The sequence below is a fragment of the Mesoplodon bidens genome, assembly GCF_964165515.1.
Source record: "Mesoplodon bidens genome assembly, chromosome: 11".
NCBI classification, from domain to species: Eukaryota; Metazoa; Chordata; class Mammalia; order Artiodactyla; family Ziphiidae; genus Mesoplodon; species Mesoplodon bidens.
This window is the reverse complement of record NC_138167.1, coordinates 14,140,093-14,165,694: the sequence shown is the minus strand read 5'-3', so window position 1 is coordinate 14,165,694 and position 25,602 is coordinate 14,140,093. Positions and strand designations below refer to the sequence as shown.

The 25,602-nt window shown below is 37.5% G+C and overlaps 2 protein-coding genes across 2 annotated transcripts in view; one reads left to right on the top strand and one right to left on the bottom strand.

The window, feature by feature from the left end:
* PLCZ1 (phospholipase C zeta 1) overlaps nucleotides 1-21,212 on the top strand; it is a gene marked incomplete at both ends in the record, with an annotated part of 47,810 nt that extends 26,598 nt beyond the window's left edge. Inside the window, 6 exons of the mRNA XM_081249196.1 lie at nucleotides 554-701; nucleotides 4,878-4,994; nucleotides 6,085-6,257; nucleotides 9,305-9,437; nucleotides 20,205-20,354; nucleotides 21,127-21,212. Coding sequence (XP_081105322.1) covers nucleotides 554-701; nucleotides 4,878-4,994; nucleotides 6,085-6,257; nucleotides 9,305-9,437; nucleotides 20,205-20,354; nucleotides 21,127-21,212 — 807 coding nt within the window. The remainder of the gene's footprint in view (nucleotides 1-553; nucleotides 702-4,877; nucleotides 4,995-6,084; nucleotides 6,258-9,304; nucleotides 9,438-20,204; nucleotides 20,355-21,126) is intronic.
* A 1,401-nt stretch (nucleotides 21,213-22,613) lies between these two features.
* Nucleotides 22,614-23,000, bottom strand: LOC308625283 (ADP-sugar pyrophosphatase-like; the record flags this gene model as incomplete). The annotated part of the gene is made up of 1 exon (XM_081249298.1): nucleotides 22,614-23,000. The coding sequence occupies one exon, from the start codon at nucleotides 22,998-23,000 to the stop codon at nucleotides 22,614-22,616; it is 387 nt and encodes a 128-aa protein (XP_081105424.1).
* Between the last annotated feature and the right edge of the window lie 2,602 nt (nucleotides 23,001-25,602).

The window sequence follows — 25,602 nt, the reverse complement described above, 5'->3', positions numbered from 1 at the left end:
CACTTACTGTGGGGAGTGCAGAGATCTGGTTAGCCAGGCCCAGTCCACGTTACCGACACTTAAGCACATGGATTGAGCATGCGCAAGAAGTGTTTTCCAAAAAAAAAAAGAACACTTTGGAAGGGGCTAACAGAAGTGCAGAGGGTATAGATACTGGGCTATAGAAGAGCAATAAAGTACTATACAACAGAAGTTATTCCAAAATGTTAGATCACATTGGAAATATATTTACTCATGACTAAGATTCTTGAATTTGTAGAATTCATGATACTAAACTAAGACCTTTGGGATAAAGGAAATAGAAATAATTGCCATCCTCAATACTTACTACATTAATTGGAATTTTAGGTTTAGGTTGTCTCATAATTGACATTAAATGTTATCATAATAGAACATATTCACATTGACCCAATTCAAATAGTTTTTGAGGATATAATCTTATGAAAAGACTAAAATCATTGATTTGAAAGCGTATTTTCTTTATTGAAAAAATAATTTTTCAAATGATTAGTGCAAAAATGTGAAATTATTGCCTTTTTTTTTCACCGCAAAGTTAAAAATAGCTACGGCCCTATCTGATCTTGTTATTTATACTAAAATTGAGAAGTTCAGAAGTTTTCACCATTCAAGACTGTATCAACAATTTAATGAAAGTAACTCTATTGGGGAGTCACAAGCCCGAAAACTTTCAAAGTTGAGAGGTAAATTCTTATGATTCAAATAGATAAAGTGTTTAAACAAGTTATATTCACTTTTAAGGTGTCAAAATTGGTCAATGATGTTTACAAAAACTATATTCTAGTACAATTTCAATATATTTAACAAATTTTAAAAAGGGTTATATGCCTCAGGTCGCATTAAGTTTTATTTCACAGAACTCAACCATTACTTAAGTCATGAAATTTTGATTGAGAATGTCCAGTATGGACACTTTGTTGGGAGGGGCTGTGGTGAGCAGTTTACATGGGAGAGCAGTGACAAGGCTACAGAGGTAGGCAAAGCCAAATTACAAGGAACTTGAACTTTGTCCTACAATCCAAAGTGAGTAGGAAGAGATTGAAATCTCAGGAGTCACATGATCCCCTGTGTGTTTCTGAAAGATGCCTCTGTTAGCGCATAAGGGTGACACTGCCTGCAGGGAGGAGATGATAAAGGCTTATGGCAGGGAGACTGGAGCCAGGGGGAACTTTGTGGACTCGGTGGGCATCTAAGAGGTAGAGTTAAATAGACTGGAAGGCTGTATCTCTAAGGTGAAGAAGAGGGAAAAAATGGTACCCAGGCCAGACTGCCAGATGGCTGTGTACCTGCAGAGGGACCATGTGTCTCTGCATCTTCTTTTCACTGTCTCCTGACTCTGCATCTGAGGTGAGTCTATTCTGCTTGGTGTAGAGCCTGAGACACAACAGGGAAAGAGAATGAGAAGAAGACGCTACCTTCTTCTCAGACTTATATGGCAGGGAATATCATCAACTTAAAAAGGGATGGTCTGTCGGGAGGGGAAATGTTTTCCCTCTATCCTTCTTGAGTTCTTGTGGCTGGACTACTAATAAAACAGACGCAAGTTTTGACAGGAGAAAAAGAAACAAAACTTAATTCATAGAAATGGGACCTAAGAAGTGACCAAAGTAGGCAGGTTTTATACTTTTTAGACAAAGAAACAATAAATTTGTGAGGAATTGACAGGACAAAGAAATTTAGGTTTTTGGTGACCAATTAGTGAAGAATTCAAACAGCGTTTGGGCTTGGGGTAGTAAATTAAAGAAGTCACAAAGTTTGTTTTCACAGTCTTCTCAGCCCTGAATTCCCTGTCTTTGGTGGGAAGGGTGTCCTATGTTCAGACGCAGGGAGTGCATCTTTCACATGAGACATTTATTTCCTCCTTAGAAGGAGACAGAAAGGAGGGATAGAGTGTCCCTCTTGCATTGGCCATTTCTTAAGTCACTTTAATTCAAAATAATCAATAGGCGACTGAAGCACATTTTAGGGGCAGCCTACCCTGTGCCTCAACAGTCAATTAACTTCAGAATCAGGTGACTCTCCATATCCTTTTTAAAAATTGCAATCTACCATCTTATGTAGAAGCACCATGGCAGAGAAATCAGCACCGGCAACTAACTTGAGAAAAGCTGTTGGCTATTAGGAATTGCAGATTCTGGTATATTTGTTGGTTAACCTCATTTGGCTGGCCATCGGTACCCCAGGGTTTTGAGGCATGCTTTAGCTTATCTCCTCAAACTGCCTATTAGAAAGATCCTATATTAAAGGGCTTTTTTTTTTTTTAACTGAGGCTTGTGACCAAAAGTCAATTCAGTAGATCTAAATGACAGTTAAAAGAATAGAATAGAGTAGAATGGAATGGAATATAACAAAATGGAATGGAATAGAACAAAATAATAGGATGGAGAAGATGTATTGTAGGCAGGAAGAATAAGTATTGTTTTGTGAAACAATTTTTGTGTGTGTGTGTGTGTGTGGTGTTGGGTTGTGATATAGGGCGTATTTTTTACTGTGAACTATTGTCAACAGAGTTGAATTTGAATGACCTACTTTACTAGCCTCCACTGTTTCAAACTATCGGATAGTTTTTGTTGTTGTTGTTCCTGGGGACAGGACGTCTGGGCACAGCAGAAGTCGTTATAATTCTCTCACTCTCTTCATATTAAACACTTGCTCAAAATCTGAAAAGGGACTGGGTAGTTCAGGGCAGTCATAAAATATAGCATCAGCGTTTCTTTGGAAAGAGTATAGAATATTTTTCTTGTGCCAAAAGTTAATAGTAAATAATTAATGATTGGGCAAAGATGTTCTGCAAGGATGTCTATCATTAAAAACATAATAAACATCATTAAGTTTATAATAGGGAAAAATCAGAAACAGAAATTTTCATATGTGTGAATGCTTTTCAGTCATTTAAAGATAATGTCGTAGGTGAATATTATTGAAATGGAGTGATTTTCGTGTTATCTTAGTAAGTTAAAAAATGGAAGTTTATAAAAGGGAATAAACAATAAGATTCAACTAAAAATAAGTATATACATATGACAAAAGAATGGAAATATATATATATACCAAGAGGTTATCAGGGTTATTAATTGAGTGGTGAGATTATATGTTGTTTTCTTATTTTTTCTTATTTAATTTTCACATTTCTCATGCTATGTGAAAACATAGCATGTTTAATTTCTAAATCTCAGAAGTAACAAAATCATGTTAAGGGTCCATAGTGATCATTCATGTTTATTGCTTTGTAGATGAAAAAAATTAAGACCCAGAAGAGTACGTATTTTATCAACAGATAGACATCTAGTTTAGGACTGGATAAGGGATCATGACACTTGGACACACAAAGTGCATTTGTACATGAGTAGCTTCAAAGTGAACTTTTCCTCAAGGAGAGGATAACTTCTAAAATTGAGTGTTTATTAAATTAACTGTAATTACTATTAACTTCAGTAACTGTAATTTTTTACCTGTCAGTGCTTCCTAAAGAACAGTTTTTAGGATGAGAGTGGCAATGATTCTATTCTAGCCTGAAGAGCAAATAAAGTGGACATAGGCAATAACCATTTCTTCCATGACTGGTCACCATATTAGCAGAAATAGTTGTGGGAAAAGGATCTGCTTAGTGAAAGAATAAAAACCTTGGAGAAACATAAAATCTATGTTCAAAAATTTGAGGGGTGTCCAATGGTAAATGGTGTAAATTAGTTTTGAATCTTAAGTGATTAAATACAACTACTAGAAATGTGTAAAAAAATTTAAGTAGAAACGTAAAGAATATGTATAGAAACTGAAACAGACTCATGTGTGTGTGTGTGTGTCTGTGTGTGTGTGCGTGTGCTTCAAGTATAGACATTGTCTTCCTTTCCTTGTAAGGAAAACATTTGAAATAATCAGAGAGGTATTGGGTGGTAGCAAGTTCTCTCTTCTTTTTTTTTAAGAACAAATACCTTTTATTTTTTTTATTTTTTAATAACTTTATTTATTTATTTTTGGCTGGGTTGGGACTTTGTTGCTGCATGCTGGCTTTCTCTAGTTGCAGTGAGCAGGGGCTACTCTTCTTTGTGGTGTGTGGGCTTCTCATTGTGGTGGCTTCTCTTGCTGAGGAGCATGGGCTCTAGGAGTGCGGGCTTCAGTAGTTGTGGCATGCAGGCTCAGTAGTTGTGGCGCACGGGCTTAGTTGCTCCACAGCATGTGTGATCTTCCTGGACCAGGTCTCGAACCAGTGTCCCCTGCATTGGCAGGTGGGTTCTTAACCACTGTGCCACCAGGGAAGTCCTGCAAGTTCTCTTTCAATGGAGGGATGCAAACAGAAATTGAATGAATTTTGGGGAAAGATACTATGGTGGTTAGAAGGTCAGCTGGAAGCTGAGTTGAGTAACTTTAAGGTCCCTTTCAGCCCTGAGGATCTGTTAAATATTCAATTTGATTAACTTGGATGACATCACATAGTTTTATATGACTTCCGTGCAATTCTGTCCTAATGAGAAAACCAAAGTGAAAAAAACCAAAATGGGTAAAGATACTTTTGTTTTCAAAAATGGATGCATTTTATTTTGGAATTTTATATACTCTTATGTCAAAGTGAAATTAATTTGGCTGTGAACAAAAAGAAATATATTATCCAATTGTTTCTTTCTTCGAGTGAATAATTACATAAAATTGTTTAATAAAAAATTATTATTAACTTTTCAATAACAGTGAATTACACTGCCAAACAAAGGCATGAATTTATTTTGATTTCCATGAATTGCAAATATTTCTGCCAGGACAATAGACATCAACATTATTGAAACTGTTGTAGAATTAAATAAATATATACACATAGTAGTTTATTTGAAATCTTTGCAATGTTTTAATAAATTTCTTTTTTTTAGCCAACGAATTTATTCTTCACACCACAAAGTTCATTACCAGAATATATCCCAAAGCAACAAGAGCAGACTCTTCTAATTTTAATCCTCAAGAATTTTGGAATGTAGGTTGTCAAATGGGTATGTTACATAGGATACTGAGTTTTTTGCAAAAATAAGATAAAATAAATTCATTTTGTGAATTAATGAAAGATTCATGAAAAGAGCTTCCTTTGAAGAATTTTCGAGCCTGGGTGTTTTGGAGTCAAGCAATGATGAATCATTGGCTTCAAGAGTTGAAGTTATTCCTGAATAGGTTGAAAAGGGTAAATCTAGGTGAGGGTAGAAGCATGGAGGTTAAATTCATGAGGGGTTTGCATGGGAATTGTAGGAACGGGAAAAAGAAACCAAAAAGAGATGTAAGAGGACAGTGGAGATGAAGTCCTTTGCTTGAAAGATTTGCTAAAGGCCTCTTCAAATCGACTGACCTCTGCGTTTTGTACTTTAATCACTTCTGCATTCATAGTATTGAAAAGTAAGACTGCATAGCTTTGTTATTTGTCCTTGACTGACTCTCCTTATTCCAAATTGATCAACTGGTGTACCAGTGGGACTAACCAGTCAGAAAGTGCCAGGTGTTACCCCTTCTGCTGCTGAATTGTGACAAGGCCCATAGGTTTTCAGAGAGGGAGGGAGTGGGATCAGGATGGTAGGGAGGGCAGTGGGGGGTAGATGGTGGTACTGCATTATAGTGGCTATTTACCAGCCTATATGGAGTTGTTTCTATATTTTAACAACAATTATTGCTCTGCCTGTTCCCCACTTTCTCCTCTAGTGATTACAGTACCTCTTTAGTCATGAAAGTTTATGATACAGTTGGTGTCTTCCCTTCCAGCATTTAATGTACTGATTTTCTTTACTCTCATATTTCCTGAATGTTTTCTGACATGTACATTGCTATTCTATAATCTATGCTGTATGCCATTTTGATTTTTTAACTCAAAGCTGTAAAATAATTTGCAGATTAAATTTTGAAACTCACCTTCATATGTTAACAAAGACATGGCAAAAGGAAAGGTTTAAAAATCATGACTTATTTGGCTAATGCTTGCTCTTAAAATGTTCGAAGATATATAATCCATGATTAGGTTTCAGTAAACTGTTTAATTGCGTTTCTTTAGATATACCCTCTATTTCCTGACAATGTTAAAATAGTCTTTTTCCCTCACAGTGGCCTTAAATTTCCAGACCCCTGGTCTGCCTATGGATCTTCAAAATGGGAAATTTTTGGATAATGGTGGTTCTGGATATATTTTGAAACCACACTTCCTAAGAGATAGTCAAACAAAGTTTAATCCAAATAAAGCACTAATGGACAGTAATCCAATCATACTTATGATAAGGGTAAGATTAATTACTTTTTCTTTTAACTTTATTGGTTATGATATAAGCTAGATAGTATGCATTAATATTTTTAGTTCTATTGATTTTCTTTAATGCCTTTTAAGTTTCTGTTAATCTTTTCAGGTAATGTAGGTGGGTGGTATTTCAGCATCCTTCCATATCTGAAAAATGTCTTTCTGTTGCCTTTTTGCATGAATGAAAAAAATTGCATAGTTCTAATTAGAGGAACTAGTCTAGGTGTTCTAGTTGTTGTTCTAGTGAGAAGGTGGGGTGTTTCAGCCACTTTTTCAGATCCCTTCCTAATCCACACAAATCTCATTGCTGTGCTTCTGTGGATTTCTTCTTTCCTTTTTAATCTATATGCAAGCGGTTCTTTCTCACTTTCATTTGTGGGTGAGAAAGAATTTCTTAATCCTCATCTCAAACTAAACATTCTCCTTGTATTTTATACACATTCACATTATACACATTCACTGTTTCAACCCCAAACAATACTCAAATCTGACCTCATTTTTGGACTATAAAGGCTTATTTTTAAATTTTATTTAAATTCCTTGACTCAATTAACTCAGGCAAGAAAAGTGGGAGCTATTCTTGTCTTCCACATCTCCTTCACTTCCCATGTCCAATCCATTTCTAAGTTCTGTAGATCTCATTTTAAATGTCTTCCTTATCCATCCCCTTGATCTGATGTCATTTGTTACTGTCTTTTTTTAGGAATCAGTTACCTGTCATCACCTCCATTCCTTTGGCTTCCTAAGGGGTTTTCAGGTAGCCTTGTCTCAGTTGTCCTGATCCATCTTCCACAAGTCAACCAGAGAGATTTTGCTGCAGTGCTAATCTTATCATGCCTACTTAATATTTATTTGTGTCTCCTGATCGTTTTCTTAGTCTGGCTTTGTCCTACTCCTCTAGCCTCATCTCTCACTTCTTCCAGCCTTTCAACCCATTCTGAAACTGTATGGAAGCCTTCTTTTTTGTCCACAATGACTCTTCTATGTATTGCATATGCTGTTTCCTTTGATTGGACTACTCTTCCGTCCTTCTTCTGCCTATTGCATTCTGACTCATTTTTCAATACTTTACATGTCACTTCCTTTTGGAAGCTTTTTCCTGTGCTTCTTTTGAAGTTTTCTTCTGTTTTTCCATAACACCCTATACATACATACATTATGGCACTTACCACACTTTAAATTATAATTATCTACTTGTTATACTTGTCTTTCTCCCCCCACTTGTCTGAGGGTCCTTTAAGGATAAGGACTCTGTTTTGTTCAACCCTTATCCACAGTAACTGACACAAAGTATATGCTCAATACATGGAGGTTAATTGAATGAATGATTTCTTTTTCAAGTTGAGAATACTAAAGAGAATATATGTGCTCTTTTATTGAGAAAGTGAAGATGGAGGATAGCTGGTATGCATAGATGTTTACAAATGCCACCTGTTTGTATTCTGAGAGGTCTCATGTAGGGGTGTAAGTGACATGGTGTGAAAGAGGCAGTGTTGATGATTTTCCTAGGAAGCTGCTGCCATAGCCATGTGTGTCTTCCCCTCTTGTTCTGATTGTTCTAGGGAGCTTTGTGATTACATTATGACTTGCACAAATTGTGGAGAGCATGATTTGGGAATAAAAGTTTTGCCGTTAGCTTTCTTATGTCCTTGATGAAGCCATTTAACATTTCTGGTTTACTCTTTGTCAACTGTAAACAGAGAACTTTGGATTAAATCAGTTATTTTCAAGCTTATAAAAACTAAGATATTATTTTCTAAGTTTAAAATCTCGTGTATAAGACCAGTAGATGAAAGCAGAACTATCTGGTTGACCACTAAGGGTTTTCTGTTTGACATCCATCCTTTGCAGCGGTCCCTGGAAGGGCTTTGTGAATCAGAGTGTACAAATTATTTGAACAATAAATCTCTAAATTCTATTTCAGTACGCACCTTCTCCATATTGATAAGGGTTTATTACCTGGAGGGCCCTATATTCAGCTGATAGGCTCTGGTATCAGTGTACTAGTTTTTCACAGTCAATGTTTCTTCAGGTTACCTTGATATCTAATTATGCTTATTGATCAATGCCCGTTCCATACTGGTTGTTAAATATTTGCACAGTTACTCTGGTTTCTAGCTGATGCCATAATTTGTAGATGTAGGAAGGAAAAAATTACACACTGGCACTTTTTTCTTTTCTTTTCCTTCTTTTCTTCTTTCTTTTTTCACAACAATTATTTATTCCTCTTTATTATAATCTTCAGAAATTGAAATCATGTCTCAATTTTTTACATTAGTACACTCTATAAACTAGTACACTTCAAATACTGCTTTTTTTTAAATTCGGACTTTGTTCCTTAAAGTAAAACAAATCTGTGCTTCAACAATTAGCTTGACTAATAGAAAGCTAAATAAAACTATTATTAGTTACTTTGTTAAGCATTTTTCTGCTATCCAGTCCCTAATATATATATGTAATAATTGATTTTGTCAAACTCAGGTTACTTATGACAATATAGAAAGGAATGGGTAAGGTAAAATTTCATGATAAATTATCCAAACATATAAATTATACTGTCAGAGAATGCTATCATAGGAAATTATGTGGTATTTTTTCTTATATTTCAGAAGTCATATTTATAGTTTACAATTTTTTTGTTGTATATATACAATATGAATTTGAAAAGAGTTCATGTTTTTGGAGTGACTCAGCCTGAATTACAGTAGAAGGGGATCATAACAATGCTTTTAAAATAAAAATATTTGTTGGACCATCAATCTTGGAGAATGTGGATTCTATTATAATGACATATTGGTAAAATGGAGTAATTTAGACATGTTCCTGGTGTTCATCTATTGATAATTGAGGATAAAAGAGTTAAAATTAAAAATTGGCACTGTTTTCTACTTTCAGTTTGTTTGTTTGTGTTTTTTTTTGGTGGGAAATGACTTAGTAAATCATGATTTTTGGAAAACCTATTTTATTTTGAAATTAAGCAGTGATGCAGTTTGACATTCTGCTGAATTCTTGAATTCCCTTATTTTTGTGCAGCTCATCAGTGGGATCCAGTTGCCTCCCAGTTATCATTCATCATCTAACAAAGCTGACACATTAGTGACTGTAGAAATTTTGGGAGTTCCAAATGATCAAATGAAACAGCAGAGTCGTGTAATTAAAAAAAATGGTGAGCTCCTAATATATTTTATCAAACATCTGTTAGACTTCTTGTTGAAAAGCTTAAAAATTATATATTGATAGAGTTTTGATACGTATTTATTATTCATAAGGAAAAGGTTTTGCATTATGTTCAAGATGACCAAAGTGTTATATGCAGCAAAAACAATTTGACAATGACTTAATGTTGGCTAGATGTATTTTCAGATTACAGATACAAAAATGTATCTGACCTGAAAAATTAGTGCTTTTTCCATTTTTACTTCCTTTTTATGTTTCCTTGTATGACTGAATCAAGAGCGACATTTTGACAGCTGCAAATCTACTTAGCTTCTAGCCTCTGTGTAAAATAAAGAACTTAAGATTTCTCTGATACCACATGTTACATAGTTATACTTCACTACTTGAATTATTTTAGATCAGAGGTCTGTGGCTTCTGACTCAGGCTAAGGATGCCATAGAAACCTACTCGTACAGTATTTGGATAAAAAATTCAGTCATTTTTGCCAGAAGGGAAATGTAGGAATGGAAGAAATGACTTTGGTAAGATTTTCAGTGTTCCAGCATCCCATGATAATTTAGGTAATACAGTACTGACATTGTTATTTCTTCTCTGACGTTGAAATCATGAAGGAAATTAGAAAAGTATAGATTCTTGGGGTTGACTCTTAGAATCACCTGGGAAGAGAGCTTGCAAGTGATCCTTTGAGTCTAGAATCTTCTATGAGTGGATATTCCCAAAATATAGTGGACTTCATTTCAGAGTCTGGAAATATGCTCCAGGCTAAATGGCACAGATAGAGAAGCAGGTGCCATCTTAGTAGTCTTCTTCTTCTTTGGTGATAGTACCCCCCCTGCAAAATGTTCAATGTTCAACTCCTCCCAAATCCAGAATATTCCTCCAGCATGGCCCCTAGTGCAAAGGGCATGAAAAAAGGTTGGGGAAGTTTTGCTACCTCATCCTATGTTATCAGTGGGAAGGGATATTAGTGATGACTTCCTGCCTTATTTGGCACCCCTTAGAGTTGAAATGGCAGTGTCAAGAAACGGTAACTGCTATCAGGAAGCTTCTAGTAACCTATCCCTTGTTTTCTCCATCCTCTTAATTGAATCTTCATGACAAAATGCACAGAACATTAATTTATTCAATGCACCCCTTATATAATACTATGATTCTAGCTCCCGTTAGAAATTTGATTGCATCCCTGGGTTTTATGAGAATAACCCTACAGAAATTCAGTTTGGTTCATTAGACATTACTGGGCCCATTATATTAAAAGCCTGGTTCTAAGTATCAAAAAAACTTCGAATCTCTGTTTATTAACTGCATTCTTATGTATGTCCCAACTAATTCTATTGTAGATAGTTTACAGTTCAGTGTGGAATATGAGATATAAGTAAAACTGTTATGAACAAGTCATTAGTGCTTTAAAGAAAGTACAAAGAATTGTATGGAAGGGGCAAATTTTGAGATGGTTCTTGGCAAATGAGTAGAATTTTTGATAGAGATTGAGGATAAAGGAACTTTTTTTCTTTTTCTTTTTTTTTCTGGCCATGCTGAGAGGCTTGCATGATCTTAGTTCCCTGATCAGGGATTGAACCTGGGCCATGGCAGTGAAAGAGCCAAATCCTAGCCACTGGGCTGCCAGGGAATTCCCAAGGATAAGGAAATTCAAGGCAAAAGTAATAATATGAGTGCTAAAACATGGAGAAAACATTAAAACATGTTAGGGAAAAGTAAAGAAGTAAAGAAGTTCAAATGCAGTGTACTTAAGAAAGATTAGTGTGAGATAAAATGAGAAATTTACCTTGGGTATGGTCATGGAAAATAGTGAAAGCCATGATAAGGTAGTAGAAACTTTTTTTTCTGTATAAAATGAATAAAATTAAAACTTTTAAACAGGGATATAAAACACTAAGAGAGTTGAGCGTTCCAGAGATCATTTCTGCAGAGTAGAAAGGACGAAGTGTATGAGAGAGAGATGAGAAATACAGAATAGAGTTAGATGTGATCTCACAGTTAGAGCATGTAGAAGTCAGGTCCTAAACAAGGGCTGTGGCATCAGAAAAGGAGTGGAGGATGCATGTGAGGAAGACTAGCAAGACTAAAGGTGTAGATAACCGGACAGGAGGGATTCTGAGATCACTTAGCTACTAGGGTAATGAAAGACATGAGAGTCTGGGAGGAAAACGATCACATTTGGGTAAGGTGGGGAAACGATTTTTAACTATATTTGTAACTAAGCAAATTTGGTATTCTGGTTTATTTTTTATTTATTTTATTTTGACACTAAAAGGACTTTCGTATATATATCTATATATGATTGTGTGTGTGTGTGTGTGTATGTATGAAAGAGTGAAAGAGAGTATGGTGAAGGAGGGTTGGAGGAGGAAGAATAAATTAGTATAAGAATTTCGTGCAGTCATTTTTCAGTGTCTATAAAGAACTGACTCTCAGGCTTCCCTGGTGGCGCACTGGTTGAGAGTCCGCCTGCCGATGCAGGGGACGCGGGTTCGTTCCCCGGTCCGGGAAGATCCCACATGCCGCAGAGCGGCTGGGCCCGTGAGCCATGGCTGCTGAGCCTGCGCGTCTGGAGCCTGTGCTCCGCAACGGGAGAGGCCACAGCAGTGAGAGGCCCACGTACCGCAAAAAAAAAAAGAACTGACTCTTAAACCTGTCCCTATGCTCCATTGAATTATTTCTTTTCTTAGGGCAAGGTAAGATGGTTATTATTTCAGTGTGAGTCAATTTGTTTAATATTTTTACGGGCATAGACTGCATTCTGGATTACTTCCTAGTAAATGTGCACTTGTGACTACAGATGCACCATAGAAAACATAGATATGGTATAATTAGTCATAAATGCTTCAATACTTCTTGAAATGTAACTCAAAGGACAGATCTATTGAAGTAGTAGGTGTAGCATTGCTTTTGTACAATGAAAAATAATACATTATTTTTCTCTGAACTTTTGAGTTTTTATTAAATAAGAGTGTATATTTGATCTGGATGTGAATTTCTTGATTCCATTCAATTATGCTTAATTTTTCTCTGATTTGGGTCACATTGTGATACAATTTGGATTTCTTGTTTGGCAAGAGAGTGTTTGGGATAATCTATTTTGCTAAGGACATAAATTACTCATCAACTTTGTATTTTTTTTAACATCTTTATTGGAGTATAATTGCTTTACAATGGTGTGTTAGTTTCTGCTTTATAACACAGTGAATCAGCTGTATGTATACATACATCCCCATATCTCTTCCCTCTTGGGTCTCCCTCCCTCCCACCCTCCCTATCCTGCCCCTCTAGGTGGTCACAAAGCACCGAGCTGATCTCCCTGTGCTATGTGCCTTCCCACTAACTATCGATTTTACATTTGGTTGTGTATATATGCCCACGCCACTCTCTCACTTTGTCCCAGCTTACCCTTCCCCTTCTCCGTGTCCTCATCATGTTGTTTTGATGAAGCTCAATGAGTTGAAATTGAATAGAAGTAATTCAAGTTTATGGGGAGATTACATCAGACGGGTTGGGTTAGATCAAACAACCCATACAAAGATAACACAAATTTAGTTCTAACTCATGCTTACTCAATGTCTTAGTTCAGGCTGTGTCAGCAGCAACAAAAACAGACTGGTTGGCTTAAAACATAGGAATTTATTTTCTCACAGTTCTAGAGGTTAGAAATCCATGGTCACATTCTGGTGAGGGTCCTCTTCCTGGTTTGTACGCAGCTGTTTTCTCGCCGTATCCTCCTAACATGGCAGAGCCAGATTATTTCTCTTGTGTCTCTCCTTATGAGGGCATTAATCCCATTCTTGGGGGCTCCAACCTCATGACCCAATTAATTCCCCGAGACCCCACCTCAAAATAGCATCACGTTGGGGATAAGGACTTCAGCATCTGAATGAGGGGGCAAAAACATTCATTCCATAGCACTCATACAGTCCATCACACAGGGGCAATAAGCTTCTGTTTATTGGTGTGTGTGTGTGTGTGTGTGTGTGTGTGTATGTGTGTGTGTTAGTTTCTGTTTAAAACAAAGTGAATCAGCTATACATACACATATATCCCCATATCTCTTCCTCTTGCATCTCCCTCCCTCCCACCCTTCATATCCCACCTGTCTAGGTGGTCACAAAGCACCGAGCTGATCGCCCTGTGCTATGCGGCTGCTTCCCACTAGCTATCGGTTTTACATTTGGTAGTGTACATTTGTCAATGCCACTCTCTCATTTTCTCCCAACTTACCCTTCCCCCTCCCCCTGTCCTCAAGTCCATTCTCTAGTAGGTCTGCGTCTTTATTCCTGTCCTGCCACTAGTTCTTCATGACCACCTTTTTTTTTTTTAGATTCATATATATATGTTAGCATACGGTATTTGTTTTTCTCTTTCTGACTTACTTCACTCTTTATGACAGACTCTAAGTCCATCCACCTCACTACAAATAAATCAGTTTCGTTTCTTTTCATGGCTGAGTAATATTCCATTGTATATATGTGCCACATCTTCTTTATCCATTCATCTGTAGATGGACACTTAGGTTGCTTCCATGTCCTGGCTATTGTAAATAGAGCTGCAGTGAACGTTGTGGTACATGACTCTTTTTGAATTATGGTTTTCTCAGGGTATATGCCCAGTAGTGGGATTGCTGGGTCATATGGTAGTTCTATTTGTAGTTTTTTAAGGAACCTCCATACTGTTCTCTATAGTGGCTGTATCAATTTACATTCCCACCAACAGTGTATGAGGGTTCCCTTTTCTCCACACCCTCTCCAGCATTTATTGTTTCTAGATTTTTTGATGATGGCCATTCTGACTGGTGTGAGGTGATACCTCATTGTAGTTTTGATTTGCATTTCCCTAATGATTAGTGATGTTGAGCATTCTTTCATGTGTTTGTTGGCAATCTGTATGTCTTCTTTGGAGAAATGTCTATTGAGGTCTTCTGCCCATGTTTGGATTGGGTTGTTTATTTTTTTTTTGATATGAAATTGAATGAGCTGCTGGTAATTTTTGGAGATTAATCCTTTGTCAGTTGCTCAATGCAAATATTTTCTTCCATTCTGAAGGTTGTCTTTTCATCTTGTATATGGTTTCCTTCACTGTGCAAAAGCTTTTAAGTTTCATTAGGTCCCATTTGTTTATTTTTGTTTTTATTTCCATTTCTCTAGGAGGTGGGTCAAAAGGGATCTTGCTGTGATTTAATTCATAGAGTGTTCTTCCTGTGTTTTCCTCTAAGAGTTTTAGAGTGTCTGGCCTTACATTTAGGTCTTTAATCCATTTTGAGTTTATTTTTGTATATGGTGTTAGGGAGGGTTCTAATTTCATTCTTTTACATGTAGCTGTCCAGTTTTCCCAGCAGCACTTATTGAAGATGCTGTGTTTTCTGCTTTGTATATTCTTGTCTCCTTTATCAAAAATAAGGGGACCATATGGCGTGGGTTTATCTCTGGGCTTTTGATCCTATTTCATTGATCTATATTTCTGTTTTTGTGCCAGTACCATACTGTCTTGATTACTGCAGCTTTGTAGTATAGTCTGAAGTCAGGGAGCCTGATTCCTCCAGCTCCATTGTTCTTTATCAAGATTGCTTTTGCTATTCGGATTCTTTTGTGTTTCCATACAAATTGTGAAATTTTTTGTTTTAGTTCTGTGAAAAATGACATTGGTAGTTTGATAGGGATGGCACTGAATCAGTAGATTACTTTGGGTAGTATAGTCATTCTCACAATGTTGATTCTTCCAATCCAAGAACATGATATATCTCTTCATCTGTTTGTATCATCTTTAATTTCTCTCATCAGTGTTTTATAGTTTTTGGCATACAGGTCTTTTGTCTCCTTAGGTAGGTTTATTCCTAGATATTTTATTCTTTTTGTTGCAGTGGTAAATGGGAGTGTTTCCTTAATTTCACGTTCAGATTTTTCATCATTAGTGTATAGGAATGCAAGAGATTTCTGTGCATTAATTTTGTATCCTGCTACTTTACCAAATTCATTGATTAGCTCTAGTAGTTTTCTGGAAGCATCTTTAGGATTCTCTATATATAGTATCATGTCATCTGCAAACAGTGGCAGCTTTACTTCTTCTTTTCCGAAATGGATTCCTTTTATTTCTTTTTCTTCTCTGATTGCTGTGGCTAAAACTTCCAAAACAATGTTAAATAAAAGTGGTGAGAGTGGGCAAACTGGTCTTGTTCCTGATCTTAGTGGAAATGGTTTCAGTTTTTCTCCACTGAGGACTATGTTGGCTGTGGGTTTGTCATATATGGCCTTTATTATACTGAGGTAAGTTCCCTCTATGCCTACTTTCTGCAGGGTTTTTATCATAAATGGGTGTTGAATTTTGTTGAAAGCTTTTTCTGCATCTATGGATATGATCATGTGGTTTTTACTCTTCAATTTGTCAATATGGTGTATCACATTGATTGATTTGTGTATATTGAAGAGTCCTTGCATTTCTGGGGTAAACCTCACTTGATCATGGTGTATGATCCTTTTAATGTGTTGTTGGATTCTGTTTGCTAGTATTTTGTTGAAGATTTTTGCATCTATGTTATCGGTGATATTGGCCTGTAGTTTTCCTTCTTTGTGGCATCTTTGTCTGGTTTTGTTATCAGGGTGATGGTGGCCTCATAGAATGAGTTCAGGAGTGTTCCTCCCTCTGGTATATTTTGGAAGAGTTTGAGGAGGATAGGTTGTAGCTCTTCTCTAAATGTTTGATAGAATTCGCCTGTGAAGCCTTCTGGTCCTGGGCTTTTGTTTGTTGGAAGATTTTTAATCACAGTTACAGTTTCAGTGCTTGTGATCAGTCTGCTCATATTTTCTATTTCTTCCTGGTTCAGTCTTGGAAGGTTGTGCTTCTCTAAGAATTTGTCCACTTCTTCCAGGTTGTCCATTGTTTTGGCATACAGTTGTTTCTAGTAATCTCTCATGATCCTTTGTATTTCTGCAGTGTCAGTTGTTACTTCTCCTTTTTCATGCCTAGATCTATTGATTTGAGTCTTCTCCCTTTTTTTCTTGAGTCTGGCTAATGGTTTATCATTTTGTTTATCTTCTCAAGGAAGCAGCTTTTAGTTTTTTTGATCTTTGCTATTGTTTCCTTCATTCCTTTTTCATTTCCTTCTGACCTGGTCTTCATGATTTCTTTCCTTCTGCTAACTCTGTGGTGTTTTTGTTCTTCTTTCTCTAATTGCTTTAGGTGTAAGGTTAGGTTGTTTATCTGAGATGTTTCTTGTTTCTTGAGGTAGAATTGTATTGCTATAAACTTCCCTCTTAGAACTGCTTTTGCTGCATCCCATAGGTTTTAGGTCATCGTGTTTTCGTTGTCATTTGTTTCTAGGTGTTTTTTGATTTCCTCTTTGATTTCTTCAACAATCTCTTGGTTATTAAGTAGTGTATTGTTTAGGATCCATCTGTTTGTATTTTTTATAGATTTTTTTCTGTAATTGATGTCTAGTCTCATAGTGTTGTGGTTGGAAAAGATACTTGATATGATTTCAGTTTTCTTAAATTTACCAAGGCTTGATTTGTGACCCAAGGTATGATCTATCCTGGAGAATGTCCCATGAGCACTTGAGAAGAAAGTGTATTCTGTTGTTTTTGGATGGAATGTCCTATAAATATCAATTAAGTCCATCTTGTTTAATGTATCATTTAAAGCTTATGTTTCCTTATTTATTTTCATTTTGGATGATCTGTCCATTGGTGAAAGTGGGGATGCTAAAGTCCCCTAGTATGACCGTGTTACTGTCGATTTCCCCTTTTATGGCTGTTAGTATTTTCCTTATATATTGAGGTGCTCCTTTGTTGGGTGCATAGATATTTACAATTGTTATATCTTCTTCTTGCATTCATCCCTTGATCATTATGTAGTGTCCTTCTTTGTCTCTTATAACAGTCTTTATTTTAAAGTCTATTTTTTCTGATATGAGAATTGCTACTCCAGCTTTCTTTTGATTTCCTTTTGCATGGAATATCTTTTTCTGTCCCCTCACTTTCAGTCTGTATGTGTCCCTAGGTCTGAAGTGGGTCTCTTGTAGATAACGTATGTACAGGTCTTGTTTTTGTATCCGTTTAGCCAGTCTGTGTCTTTTGGTTGGAGCATTTAATCCATTTACATTTAAGGTAATTATCGATATGAATGTCCTATTACCATTGTAGGCCTTTTCTTTCTCCTGTGTTTCCTGACTAGAGAAGTTCCATTAGCATTTGTTGTAAAGCTGGTTTGGTGGTGCTGAATTCTCTTAGCTTTTGCTTGTCTCTAAAGTTTTTAATTTGTCCATCGAATCTGAATGAGGTCCTGCTGGGTAGAGTAATCTTGGTTGTAGGTTTTTCCCTTTCATCACTTTCATCGCATGTCCTGCCACTCCCTTCTGGCTTGCAGAGTTTCTGCTGAAAGATCAGCTGTTAACCTTATTGGGATTCCCTTGTATGTTTTTGTTTTTTTTCCCTTGCTGCTTTTAATATTTTTTCTTTGTAATTTGTGATAGTTTGATTAATATGTGTCTTGGCGTGTTTCTCCTTGGATTTACCCTGTATGGGACTCTCTGAGCTTCCTGGACTTGATTATCTCCTTTCCCATATTAGGGAAGTTTTCAAATATAATCTCTTCAAATATTTTCTCAGTCCCTTTCATTTTCTCTTCTTCTTCTGGGACCCCTATAATTTGAATGTTGGTGTGTTTAAGGTTGTCCCAGAGGACTCTGAGATTGTCCTCAATTCTTTTCATTCTTTTTTCTTTATTCTGCTCTGCAGTAGTTTTTTCCACTGTTTTTTTTTTTTTTGCGGTACACGGGCCTGTCACTGTTGTGGCCTCTCCCGCCGCAGAGCACAGGCTCCGGACGCGCAGGCCCAGCGGCCATGGCTCACGGGCCCAGCCGCTCCGCGACACGTGGGATCCTCCTGGACCGGGGCACGAACCCGCGTCCCCTGCCTCGGCAGGCAGACTCTCAACCACTACACCACCAGGGAAGCCCTGCAGGTTCGTAGTTTCCATTGTTTTTGGTGTCTGCCAGTCGGTAAGGTTGGTTCAGTGGGTTGTGTATGCTTCCCAGTTGAGGGGACTGTTGCCTGTGTTCTGCTGGATGAGGCTGGATCTTGTCTTTCTGGTGGGCAGGACCATGTCCGGTGGTGTGTTTTGGGGTGTCTGTGAACTTATCGTGATTTTAGGCAGCCTCTCTGCTAATGTGTGGGGTTGTGTTTCTTTCTTGCTAGTAGTTTGGCGTAGGGTGTCCAGCACTGTAGCTTGCTGGTCGTTGAGTGCAGCTGAGTCTTGACGTTGAGATGGAGATCCTGGGAGATTTTTGCTGCTTAATATTACGTGGAGCTGGGAGGTCTCTGGTGGACCAGTGTCCTGACCCTGGCTCTCCGACCTCAGAGGCACAGGCCTGACACCCTGCCAGAGCACCAACCCTGTCCACCACATGGCTCAGAATAAAAGGGAAAAAGAAAGAAAGAAAGAAAGAAAGAAGTTAAGAAAAGAAGAAAGAAAGAAAAATAAAATAAAATAAGGTTATTACAATAAAAAATAATTATTTAAAAAATTTAAAAAGTAATTAAAAAGAAAGAAAGAAAAAAAGACAGCCACCAAACCAAAAATCAAATCCGCCAGTGATAACAAGTGCTAAAAACTGTACTAAAAAAAAAAAAAAAAAAAGGACAGACAGAACCCTAGGACAAATGGTAAAAGCAAAGCTATACAGACAAAATCACACACAGAAGCATACACATACACACTCACAGAAAGAGAAAAAGAAAAAAAATATATATATATCATTGCTCCCAAAGTCCAGCACCTCAATTTGGAATGATTTATTGTCTATTCATGTATTGCACAGATGCAGGGTACATCAAGTTGATTGTGCAGATTTAATCTGCTGCTCCTGAGGCTGCTGGGAGAGATTTCCCTTTCTCTTCTTTGTTCGCACAGCTCCTGGGGTTCAGCTTTGGATTTGGCCCTGCCTTTACATGTAGGTCGCCTGAGGGTGTCTGTTCCCTTTTGGGAAGTCTGAGGTCTTCTGCCAGCATTCAGTAGGTGATCTGTATGGGTTGTTTCCACATGTAGATGTATTTCTGATATATTTGTGGGGAGGAAGGTGATCTCTAGTCTTACTCTTCCCGCCATCTTGAAGCTCCTCCTTGACTTTGGATTTTAAAATGAGCAGTTAGTCAAAAGAAGGATCAGGAGCTGACTTGAGAGCAAACATTAGTGAGCTCTCATTCCAACAACTGTCTATAGAGCTCTTCTCATAATAGGACCTGATATAGAAAAATGATGTTGTTTAACTTCCTCATGTCTCAGTTTCTTTGTTAATAAAATGCTGGAACACAACAGTCATATTGTGTTAGTGAAATGTTTCCGTTCTGAAATCAGACTCCATTTGTTTGACTTCCTGCCCGAGCACTTCATGGCTATTTATGTGAAACCCTTCGGAGCTTATGTAACATCTTTGTGGCTCAGTTTTCTCATCTGTAAATGTGGATAGAAATAATCCTGATAGGGTTTTTGTGAGGATTAAATGAGATTATCTGCTTAAATTTTTCAGAATATTGCCCAGAAATTGTAGACACTTAATAAGTGTTATTATTGTCATTATTATTCCTTTCTCATTGGGTTCATTAAAAATTTAAGTGCTTTAAACCCAAAGCTTTTATTATTACTATTAAAAGTGTTGAAAATAAGAATTTTAGAGAACAGATATTATGCATTTTTGTCTAGGGGTGGTGTTTAATTTTTTTTTTTGGTTGTATCTCTTTCTTTATATTTCAGCTTTTAGTCCAAGATGGAATGAAGCATTCACATTTATTATTCAGGTGCCAGAATTGGCATTGATACGTTTTGTTGTTGAAAATCAAAGTTTAGTAGCTGGAAATGAATTTCTTGGGCAGTATACTCTACCAGTTCTATGCATGAACAAAGGTAATATTCCTAAAAGTAAGATGACTGTGCTAATGTTTATATATAATTGGAGTTTACCAAAGACACGCTTTTATATACCAAATAACTCTCTCCATGACAGTCAGATGTAAAGGAAAATTTATGTATTGACACATACTTTCTCCCAGTGGAATTACAGAAATGTGTTCTGATACAGAAGGTGGGGTTGGGGAGTGGGATTTCTAGGAAGACTAATTAGACAAACTTGGCTTGTATGAGAATTTCTCTACATGGACATAGCTCTCTTGTTTCAGTTAAGAGTAGGCATGGCTACCGTGAAGGAATGAAGGATGGGAACTGCACAGAAGGGAGAAGCAGTGAGTCCTTCTTCCCACCTGAGGAGATACTGGGAGCCCAAGACTCTCTTTTCTTGATTCTTTCCAGGGCTGCCTTGCAGTTACCTTTCAGGGGTGACTTACACTGTGCTCCCAATTCTATCCTTATTTTTTACTTTTCTACCACCATCTGAGATGTACCTAGGGAACAGTCTTTCTGAAGCAGAAGGGTGGTGGCTAATTTTGGAGACGCTGCACTTTGAGGGAGGAGAAGTGTGAGCTGTGTGGTGTTTAGTAGGAAGTCGGGATAGAAACTTCAAATATTTTATTTTGGGGGAAAATTAATATATGGGATGGAATATAACTACATAGTCCTAGCTTTTATATGTGCTTACTGTATTACTTCTCAGGAGCACTACTGGGGCCACTGTTGATGAATTTATTTTTATTGTTCTAATCAAATGTGATTCTTTTTGCAGGTTACCGTCGTGTTCCTCTGTTTTCCAAAATTGGTGAGAGTCTTGAGGCTGCTTCCCTGTTTATCTATGTTTGGTATGTCAGATAGCAGCTAATGGTGCCAGACACAGCATTAGCTGTACATCACAATAAAACAGCCAGAATGGGTGTCCATATCTTTCTCCTTTTTTTCTAACATAAAGCAAAATAATTATTTTGAGATATTGAGCCAGTGCACTTTTAAATATGCAAAATAGAACAGTGGAAACAAAACAGAAACTTCAGAGGGTCCCGACAGTATGGCATTCTCGTCAGCCAATTTCTCCTGCCCCTCTGTTGCTGAGGCTGCTCTTTCAAGTTGCTTGTATCATGTTTAATTAGTAGAATTTACAAGATGCTAAAATATGTCTGATTGTATAAGATAGGTTGGCAAGTATTTGGCAGTATAAAAGAAGTATGAAATCTAGGAGTGTTTTAATTTCTAGACACCCACTACTACATATGGTAGTAAGAAGGAATTAGATTCCCAGGTGCTTGGTGCCCTTTTGAATCCTGGAGAGCAATTAGCCTCTGCATTCTCAGACTAGTTCTCAGATGCTATGCACTGGATTGGGTACCCTGTAATTATACAGACATTCTTATGAGTGCATATGATTTTGATTTGCATTCAAACTGCCTCCAGACTCCGTACCTATAAAAAAGATCTACTATGGGGACTTACATGCTTGGATCTCTGAATGAATTTTCAGTGTTTCTGAATCTGCACTAAATGCACATTGAAGGTTGCCTCTTGGTCAGAGATGAGATTCCTGTGCTGTTGCATATGCTGGGCTTCTCACCATCAGTAGGACTTTGCTTTACTAAATGTCATATGTAGAAGAATATGGTTCATTATTAACTGTTTTTCAAAAAACCAGGGATACTAATACTTGTTCTATCACATTGTTGCATGGTAGTGAGATGAAATCACCAGTACAATTTTTGACAAATTAGGGGGCCCTCTTAGGTATTTGTTGAAATTAAATCTGAATTTATAACTAAAATAACAAAAACGATTCTTTGTTTGAGATGTTTACTAATGCATTATCAGTTGATGGCCGAAAAAATATACAAAAAAAATCACATCTACCCTGTTTTACTATTATCATGGTTTAGCCTCAGAACTAAATATTTGAAATAAAAATGCCACTGGGAATTCAAATATCCAACCCATAAGGAGTCAGATGTCCCAGATTACTCAGTGCATAGTCATTCAGATCCTCACTCACGGGCTCTCTGGATTTAAGGTTAGGGTACAGTCTCCCCAGGAGGGACGCACAGCCAGTTCTCAGAGGCCTGCTTCTATTTTGCCAGATTACAGGAGGATCTTTACTTATTAATTTATTTATATTGCTTTTATTTTATGAAAAAGCTAATTTCAAATCTACATTAAAACTAAGCTGAATACAAACTCTTAGTGAAGGAGGTCTGGTGGTTCTGTTTACAAAAACGTGGCCACTGTCCTTTGCCCTTAAAACTTCAGGAAGGGCCCTTCAAACGGCTTCGTGTTTGAATGTTTCAGTGCCAGAGGGTACGAATAGACTCTGGTGTCCACTGTCAGATGTTCATCAGCTACCAGAGCATCACGTCTCTTCAGCAGGTCATTCTTTGGTAAGGAAATTACTTCAGCAAAATCCCCATCTCCTGGCTTTGGCTTAGCATCATCTCCATTGATAGTTACTGTCACGATGTGTGTGGTACAGTTTGACAAACCTGGATCCATACGTACAGGTGGAGAACATTCAGCAACATCACCCTTATAGCCAGTTTCTTCCTCAAGCTCCCAAATAGCAGCTGCTTCTGGGCTTTGGTTGTCATCGATGAGACCCATGGGGAATTCAAGGCAGCAGCCTCCCATTGGTGGTTGGAACTGCTTCACCAGAATGATACATTGGTAAACGAAGGGTTGTTTGCAGCACTGAGGTAACCACCACCCCATCAGCTGACTGTCCTTACATGGTTGTGTGCTTCCCAGTTTCCCAAGTTCTTGTTAGATCAGTAGGATCCCTATGAGTTGTTTTTTTAAGTGTGACCCATTTCAGAAGGATCTTATTTATAATATCTATGTTCAACCTAATAGCAGGTGAGATGTTCAACCCATTAACCCAAGGATTTAACCTTCTCTAAACCCCTAAAGCCTTTTGAAGATCTGGAATTTCATGAGGCTTGAAGACTTTGATCACATGAGTTTTGCAAAAGAGTTCATTAATTCTTGCAGCAGGAAAAACTTCTCATTTATACCAATAAGATTTGAAATAAGGAAAAAGGATGTATTTCCTTTTCTCATTTTTCTTCAGGTACCACTCAAACTCAACTCACTAACTGTGAAGACAAAATCTATCTTTTTTTAAATATTCCTAATTCACTTGTAGAAAAATAATAGTGTTGAGGAGCAGAAGAAAACGTAAGAAACAGCTAAAATGAACCCCTGGGCTGTGGTAACAGAAGATCTTTTAACTTTTAAACTCTTAGTTTAAATGTCAGTTCCTCAGGGAAGCCATCCATGATCTCCTAGATTAGGTTACATTCCTTGGTTTATGTTTCCATACAACTGATTAAAGTGACAGCTAGGAGGTGACTTTGTGCTCTCAGGGAGGCCTTGGTGTTGCTAAGAGCTGGCCTGACACTCACAGTCAGGCCGTGGTGTTCATCTGCCAAACCTGAACAGTTTCACATCAGTACCCGACAAGGCCACTCTGTGACCACAATGGGTAAGGAGAAAAACAGAACCAGTCTGTAATCATGACAGAGCATCTGACAAAAGCATGAATATTGTCCAAACAAAAAAGTGCCAAACAGTCCCCAGGAAACATGAATGACTGTCAGATTCTTCACCTACTTCCTTGAACCCTCTCCCAAATCATCTGACACAAGCCTGAATCCAACAGTAAGTCCTTTCCAACACCCCTTCACTGAGACACCCCATGGTTCTTCATTTGTGTGTCTCCCTCATTGCAATGAAGAATCGACCTACTGTGTGTGTTTCTGGTGGTCTTTGGCTGGAAGGCATTAACATAAACCTGGACTCTTCCTTTTGTTACTCTCATTACCTTGTAGTGATTAGTGACAGGAAAGTTTTGTTATGTTGTTAATTTTGACCTTTACTTTTTTTCTGCTTCTGGTTGTTTAGAGCCTCAAATAGAAAACATGCAGAGTACAATCTAGACTTACCCTGACTTTTGTTTGGGGGATGGTGACCACGGGCGGCCACTGATGCTGATTGCTGAGACATAAAGTTGCCCTATTTTTGAAAAGAAGAGTGGAGAAACTCCCTGTAGCTGTAAAAAGGAGGTCTTTATTTTAATTTTGGGTAGGGGGGCGTGTATGGTGTTTTTGAGGGATGCAGACACATGCACCCTAGATAGTGCCTCGAGGGGTTCCACTCAAAACCTTTATGCAAATTTCAGGGGTTATTTGGGAGCCACAATGGCAAAAAGCTCATGTTGTGGATTAGGATCCAGAAAATGGAATCGCTTACATTTAGTGAAGCCCTTATGGGCTTGAACAATGAACATTTTATTGGGAGAATATATGAACTGGATTCCATTTTTCAGGAGTTATTAAAAGTCCATATTTTTGGATAGTGCATAAACATTTGTTGAATTACATTTCTTTCAAAGGAATAACCCTCTGGAAATACTTGTACCAGCAAAGAAAACATTCTTATGATGCATTCTGGATTCTTAGGCCATGAAGTTTGAGCCCTCTGTAGTATTCAGAGTTAAGCTCTTTTTACCAGCCACTAGAAATTTTCATTTAAAACACCAAAGGGGTAGATTAAAGTGGAATTTGAGCTTATGAGAGATTGGTCTTCTCCGTGTCTTGCATTCTTACACACCAGCTGGACACGTGGTGGTGATGGTGGTAGTGGTGGGAGTTGGTGTTAAATTCCTTAAAAACCTACACATTTTCAGGGGCTAGTGCCCTCTTTCTACTTCCCATTTGTATGCAATTTAACTTTCACACTTTCAGTCACTATTCCTATTCTTCTCCCAGGACAGTCCCTTTTCTAACATGAGAGTTCCATCTCTGAAATGTTAGCAGTGCCTAACATGTGCCTGATATTAAACAGAAATTAGGGAATTCCCTGGAAGTCCAGTGGTTAGGACTCCCCACTTTCACTGCTGAGGGCCCGACCGGGTCGAGGAGCTAAGATCCAGCAAGCTGCACGGCAGAGCCTAGTAAATAAATAAATAAATAAACAAATAGAAAATAACCTAAATCCTTGCAGCAATCCTACATTTTATTGTTAATGTAACAGGCTCAGAAACACTGAGTTGCCTAAAGTCTATAGTAAATGACAGAAACACGGTTATTGACCCAAGGCAATCAGGGAAACAAAAGTTGATTAAGTTACACAATATACAAAAATTAGCTCTAATGGATATTAGACTTAAATGTTGAATGGTAGTGTTTACCAGTTTATTTGCTGTTTTTGGTGGAGGGATAGACCTTTGGAG